The sequence below is a fragment of the Hypomesus nipponensis genome, chromosome 1 (assembly GCF_054491055.1).
Source record: "Hypomesus nipponensis isolate SF chromosome 1, ASM5449105v1, whole genome shotgun sequence".
NCBI classification, from domain to species: domain Eukaryota; kingdom Metazoa; phylum Chordata; class Actinopteri; order Osmeriformes; family Osmeridae; genus Hypomesus; species Hypomesus nipponensis.
In genome coordinates, this window is record NC_140361.1 from 14502501 (window position 1) to 14509597 (window position 7097).

Genomic DNA, 7097 nt, shown 5'->3' on the forward strand with positions numbered 1-7097 from the left:
CACTCACAGTCAAACAAACAAACACACACACACACACACATCATATCTTCTGTTATAATCTACTGCAAACACTGTCACACTGTTAATTCAATGGAAACACCAAACAGACTTACTTCCTTTGTTGACGCCCTGACACAACTCTCAGGTTACTCTAACCTTAGGCGTGTAATGTCATGTTGTGTCCACTAGGGGCGCTGTGCTATGCAGAGCTGGGGACATGCATTACGAAGTCAGGGGGACACTACACCTACATACTGGAGGCCTTCGGGCCAATGGTGGCCTTCGTGAGACTCTGGGCTGACCTCATCGCTATCAGGTAGGCTGTGTGTGTGTGTGTGTGTGTGAGAGAGAGAGAGAGAAAGAGAGAAAAGAGACAAACACAGAGAGAGAAGACAGAGTGACAGAGAGAGAGAGAGAGAGAGAGAGAGAGAGAGAGAGAGAGAGAGAGAGAGAGAGAGAGAGAGAGAGAGAGAGAGAGAGAGAGAGAGAGAGGGAGAAGGGAGGGGCAGCTCAGAGTTGTAAAGCCCGTCTGATCCTGCCCTAGTGTGTTGTTACTGTAATGGAGGCAGGTCAGAAGAAACACACACAAACACACACACGCACCCGCACCCGCACCAACACCCACACACCAACACACCCCAGGCTACCAGGGATTCACACACATGCACGGGTAATAAAGGGGGATTTGATGAGAAGCCTCCTGGTTATTTGATGCTTATCAGAGTCCAGACCAATGGGAGCCCTGCATACAGTGGAGATTCTCCAACATGTGGCTCATTCTCTGCTTTAGCTACCGTCAACACTGGGATCAACCTTAGCGAGGGTGTTTGTTTTGTAGTGGTCAGTGCTTCCCTTCGTTAAATGGGTCGTTGCTTCGTTTGTTGGTTTATAAGCAAATGATGCTCGTCACCAGAAATATGTCATGTTGTTTTTGTTGCTATGTAACTGGTAAATATGCAGGCTGATCCATCACTGAAATATTGTTTGAACTATGCACTTCTGTTTGTTGCCTATTTGCTGTGCTCATTACATGCTCTTTTTGTTACTATGGATGAATGAATGTCTGCAAAAAAATTCAAATGTAGAATTATAAAGATGTAACAAACCCCAGGATAGGAAGCCAGTGGTTGTCATAGTGTGCAACCTGTGCTGAGACTCATTGTGGAGCTGAAGTCTGGGCTCTTTGGGGTGGCCCAGTCATGTCCCAGTGGGGGGGTGCGGTCCCATCTAACCCTGGGGAAGTGCTCCGGATATCCCGGCTTTCTCATTCAATGTCTCTGGGTCCCACCTTCACCAGCTGCCTGCTGTGTTTCCAGTCAACACATGCACGTGCGGGTGTGTTTTGGTGTGTGTGTGTGTGTGTGCTTGTAAAAGAGAGAGGGAGAGAGGAGGAGGAGGAAAAAAAGAGGCCGCGTGTGTTTCCACTTTGTGTGTGTAAGAGATGGAGTGCTTTTCTGTTTGAGTGTTTACTTCTGTTGAAGTGATTCTGGCTTACTGGCTCGGCCCATGGGTTGTGTCAGGTGTGTCAGAGGGCTGTCTGTACAAGTGTGTGTCTAAATCCAGTGTGTGTGTGTGTGTGGGTGCGTCTGTGTGTGTGTGTGTGTGTGTGTGTGTGTGATTGGCGGGGTCCAGACCTGCAGGTCTGGCAGTGATCTCCCTGGCGTTCGGCCAGTACATCCTGGAGCCTCTGTTCATGCCTTGTGGCGTTCCTCCCATTGCCATCAAACTGGCCACCTCCATCGGAATCAGTAGGTCTACTGGATGCTAGCATGCTATAGCTATAGCATACATGCTATAGCTATAGCATATAGCTATATGCTATAGCTGTAGCTGCACGGTACACACACACTGAACATTTCAATGAGAGCCAAGTGTAAATGTGTTCATCTGAGTGTGTGTGTGTGTGTGTAGCCTCCGTCATGTACCTCAACAGTATGAGTGTGAGCTGGACAGCCCGTATCCAGATCATCCTCACCTTCAGCAAACTTCTGGCCATGGTCATCATCATCGTGCCTGGCCTTTACCAGCTCTTCAAGGGTAGGACTCATCACCATCATGTTTGTCTGCGTCATCCTCATGGGCATCTGGTTATCATCCTCACATACTGGAAATATATGAATTAAATATTAAATAGTAAACATTGAAACTCGCATTCAATCATCTGTGTTGATTCCCTGTGTGTGTGTGTGTGTGTTTGTGTGTGTGTGCGTGCAGGGGAGACGAAGAACTTTGAGAATGCTTTTGAGGTCAGCAACATTCAGCTGTCGGGCCTGCCCCTGGCTTTCTACTCTGGGATGTATGCATACGCTGGCTGGTACGAGGGCTCGCTCCTCTCCACCTCCATGTCGCAGCGCGTTGAGCGTCACATCCCTGTGCTCCTACTCACCAGGAGGGGAATAGGGGATGACAATCTCCACTCTCATCCTCAAATATGACCCTCAGTCTACCTACAGTCGACAGCGAAACACTCTTCGAACTGTTCGTGGTTTCTTTCCCCCAGAGTTTTCACTTCCCGTTTCCTGTTTACAGGTTCTACCTCAATTTTGTGACAGAGGAAGTTGACAATCCTGAAAAGTGAGTTGCTCCCTCGTCTATGACTTCATCTATTAAACTATACAACAATTTCTCTAGCATTTATTAGCTTTTTTTATAGACAGGCACACTGCACATTAATCAGCATAACAGCTCTGTGAAGTCAATTCTAGGTACATATAAATGACTGCCGACCTGCTCTCGAGATCACCACAATGGAGTGTAATTTTGTCACTTTTAGCATCTGAATTACCCACCAATTTGGATGTTTCAACGTCACATCAACGCCACTTACACGTGAAAGGAGCTACATATCGCAGCCTTTTATGCGGTCCCCAGTCTTTTAAGAGACCTGGCACAAGAAGAGACAGGAGCTTGTTAGAGCTAATCACATGACTTGGGCAATTCCTGGAAAATTCTCGCTTTTCCTCAGGACTGTGCCATTGGCCATCTGCATCTCCATGGCGATCGTTACTTCCTGCTACGTGCTGACCAATGTGGCGTACTACACGGTGATGTCAGCAGAGGAGCTGCTGGCCTCTCCGGCTGTTGCCGTGGTGAGGGATTGAACACGATTTTCTTCCTATTGGGTGGTTTGATTAACTCAGGTTCCATTTAAAACCCTGTGTAGGACTATTGGCTGTGCTACTGTTATGGATAATGGCTACTGGCCATTAGTTTGTGATGGAGTGAAGTGCTTGAAGCAGGTTGACTGTGGTCTAACCCACACTAATCAGGCGTGCATAGCGCCCTCTCAGGTGAGTGTGGATCAGTGATCTGTGGTGTTAGATTTCATTCCCTACGGTCTGCTATCGCGAGGTCATCATTAGCAGACGTTGCAGGGCTAACACTTCTTCAAGGCCTGGACACCCTAAAGCGCTAAGTGCTAAGCTAATGTGCTCCAATCACTCTTCATGCTAATCGAATTAGCTCCATTCTGAATGACTGCACCTGAAGTTACACTGTGTTCTGGTCTGGCTGTAAACCTGTCTGCTATGGGGTGATTCATTCAGTAAAAGTACTGTAATACAATAAGGCCTTCATAATGGCGTTAATCTCATTACAGACTTCACGTTGAGAGGAACTAGGAGACCTTTAAGGAAGTGGGAGAGCCTTCTGTTTTTCAGATGAGAAATTTAAATCCTTGTCTTTGTCTACTGTATGTCCCTCCCTCCCTCCCTCCCTCCCTCCCTCCCTCCCTCCCTCCCTCCCTCCCTCCCTCCCTCCCTCCCTCCCTCCCTCCCTCCCTCCCTCCCTCCCTCCCTCCCTCCCTCCCTCCCTCCCTCCCTCCCTCCCTCCCTCCCTCCCTCCCTCCCTCCCTCCCTCCCTCCCTCCCTCCCTCCCTCCCTCCCTCTCTTTCTCCAGACGTTTGCAGAGAAGTTGATGGGTAACTTTTCAGTGGCAGTGCCGATCTTTGTGGCCTTGTCCTGCTTTGGCTCTATGAACGGGTGTTTATTTGCCTTCTCAAGGTAAGCTGTGTGTGTGTGTGTGTCTGTGTGAGTTGATGTGTGTGTATGTGTTTGCATGTGTTGCAATGCATGTGCATGTATTGTGTGTGTGTGTGTGTGCAATCATGACTCAGTGTCAGGACAGTATGATTAAATACCATCCCTGACTCACATCATGAACCACAGGCCCACAGGCAGGACACAATGTATTTCTAAATGTTGATCGGGGTTTCGAAAGTCACCCATTTACACAGGGAATGTAAAGGAAGAACTGCATTTTTACAGTGGGTAAACAGTATCTGACAAACACTTTGATGGGAAACAGCCACTCACATACACACATACCCATTTGCACAAACACACTCTCTCTTTGTCCTGTACGAAACACACACGTGAAGGTGCATTGCCAATGAGAACGATAAATAAATACGACAGTTGGAAAAAAAATGGTGCGTCCGTCCATCCAGAATGTTCTATGTGGCGTCGCGTGAGGGACACCTACCTGAGGTTCTCTCCATGATCCACGTCCGCCGACACACACCCCTGGCTGCCGTCATCGTCCTGGTCAGTGGACATCGCTTCCCACACGATCGGAGTTGCAGAGGCTGGCGATTGGTCCAGATAAATAACGCGCCGCGTCCCATGTGATGATGCTTCTTTCCCCTTGTGTGTCTGCAGTACCCCATGACCTTGTTCCAGCTGTTTGTGGGGGATATCTACAGCCTGTTGAACTTCATGAGCTTCCTGCGTTGGCTGTTCATTGGCGTGGCCGTGCTGGGCTTGATCTACCTCCGCTACACTCGGCCAGACATGCACCGGCCCTTTAAGGTTCGGACGGAACACACACACGCACACAAACGTGTGCTCGCTCTCTCTTTCTCTCCCTCTCACTCCCTTCCTCTCATATGTGCTCTCCTCCTCGCGCTCTCTTTTCCCCCCGCAGGTTCCACTCTTCATCCCGGCCATTTTCTCCTTCACCTGCCTCTTCATGGTGTTCCTGTCGCTGTACTCGGACCCCGTGAACACGGGCATCGGCTTCGCCATCTCCCTCACAGGCATCCCGGCATACTACATCTTCATCGTGTTCGACCGCAGACCCAAGTGGCTCCAGAAGGCCCTAGGTAACGTCCCTCTTCGGGCCATCATCCTGGAGAAGCTTTCATATGAAATACAGGATCATATCCTTTCGAAATGCTCATATAATAGGACGTGATCGACTTGAAATGGTGAAAACCCCTCGATCGTTTCGAAAGTAGCGACATCTTCTTCGAATTGTAGTGAAACAGCTTTGTCATGTTCATATCCCTTACGTACGCGAAGCCTCGTTATGGCCTCGTTTCAATGATTGAAACTTGTCTCCAGATTCTCTGAGCAGATCGCTGCAGATCGTTCTGGAAGTGGTTCCAGCCGAACACTGACGACGCTTCAGAGATCCACTGGATCCCTGTGATCCTCCTCCACAGATCGACCCTCTCCCCCTCCCCTCCCCTCAGCGATCCCTCATCCCCTGAACAGGATTCCGCGACTCTCTTCGACCGTGCCCAGCCCCCGACATCCAGGACCCAGGATGATCAGTCCAGCCGCGTGACATCATCCGCTGTCGTCCGACTGGTTCTCCACAGCATCCCCGTCCCCCCCGAACACACACACACACTACAGCAGGATTTCACTGTGTCATCATCCTCCAGACCCCGGCACGCAGGGACCCGGACCTGACAATGGGAGCTCTTCACCTCAGGCATCCTCTGCCATTTCACAGAATAAATGATTATGAAGCTTGCCCCCACCCACACTTCCACCCCACCCCCCCGTGACCTTATCTAGGCAAACTTATGGCCCAGGCTTGCCACGCTCACAAATTTCAACATTCAACATTAGCAATTCAACAACCGCCTGAATGCCTTCCTCCTCTTTTCCTCTTCCTCCTCCCCCTCCCCCTCCTCCTCCTCCTTCCTCTATCCTCCTCACTCACTCAAGCATGTGTGGGAAAATAAAGTGGCCGCCCCCGGCCAGGTCTATCTTGGACTGGCTGGCTTGGTGAGCCTGCAGTTTGGAGTACGAGAGGGAAGGGGGAGGGAGGATGGATGGGGCTGTTGAGGTGGCGTCCCTGGGTGGGATTTGCAGGTAATCCATCTCTGTAACCACTGCCCTTCGGGCTGCCATCCTGCCCAGAGAAGCCCAGACGTTTGTAAATGCCCGGCTTTTACTGCTGATGAGACGCCACGGCGCCGACAAAGGGAGTCCCTGCGAGCTGCGCAGGGTAGCATAGCGCCAGCTAGCCTGAGCCGGCTAGCCTGAGCCTGCTTGCCTGAGCCTGCTTGCCTGAACCGGCTAGCTTGAGCCTGCTCGCCTGAGCCAGCGTCACACCTTAGCCACAGTAACAGCCACCACAATTGTAGTGACAATTGTTAGCGTTAGCCACAATTGTTAGCATTTCTTGCATTCAAACAGCTAGTGTTAGGCAAAGTTGTGTCAGCACAATGACAACCACAAACCATAAAAGGTCATGACTAAACAGCTGGCCTGTTTCATTGTCAAAACAACTGTTAGTCATTGTGAAAGGCTGCATCACATGACACAAAGGGCATTCCAGTCTAACAGGATGATGCAGAGAAACACAATGTTCAAAATATCAATTTCCAATATTACATTTTTTTTCATGAAACCTTAAAACCCTTACTGAACATTATTGATTAAATGTCTTTGATTTCTGGAGTGGACACATGAACACGTTTTTTGTAGTTCTGAAAAAAATAAAGATTTTTGCAGGTAGTTAACATGTCAATGTGTAATGGTTTTCCCTTTGGGATGCAAGAGAAGCCTTTATAGGTCTTTGTACATGATTGTCAGTGAATCAATAGTTGTATTTTTTAATTTTTTATTTAACCTTTATTTAACCAGGTGAGTCAATTGAGAACATATTCTCATTTGCAACCGCGACCTGGCCAAGACAAAGTGCAAATGAGCAAAACAACATACAGTTACACAAAATTACAAAGCACAAAATACGAAGTGGTGCCCAGCTGGAGCCCGCTTAGTTTGCCCACCTACTGCCCAACAACCAAGCCCACTCTGGCACCATGCCCGGCCCAAGCCCAAGCAGCCCAAGTGAGGCCC

At 49.3% G+C, this 7097-nt stretch overlaps 1 protein-coding gene across 1 annotated transcript in view; it reads left to right on the forward strand.

The window, feature by feature from the left end:
* The window catches only part of slc7a11 (solute carrier family 7 member 11), an 8250-nt gene extending 1498 nt beyond the window's left edge, over positions 1-6752 (forward strand). Inside the window, exons 2-12 of the mRNA XM_084696590.1 lie at positions 190-316; positions 1633-1748; positions 1912-2037; positions 2215-2314; positions 2530-2574; positions 2966-3089; positions 3898-4001; positions 4448-4544; positions 4659-4808; positions 4924-5101; positions 5343-6752. Of these exons, the coding sequence (XP_084552716.1) occupies positions 190-316; positions 1633-1748; positions 1912-2037; positions 2215-2314; positions 2530-2574; positions 2966-3089; positions 3898-4001; positions 4448-4544; positions 4659-4808; positions 4924-5101; positions 5343-5398 (1223 nt within the window). The 3' untranslated portion in view covers positions 5399-6752. The remainder of the gene's footprint in view (positions 1-189; positions 317-1632; positions 1749-1911; positions 2038-2214; positions 2315-2529; positions 2575-2965; positions 3090-3897; positions 4002-4447; positions 4545-4658; positions 4809-4923; positions 5102-5342) is intronic.
* Positions 6753-7097: the final 345 nt, after the last annotated feature.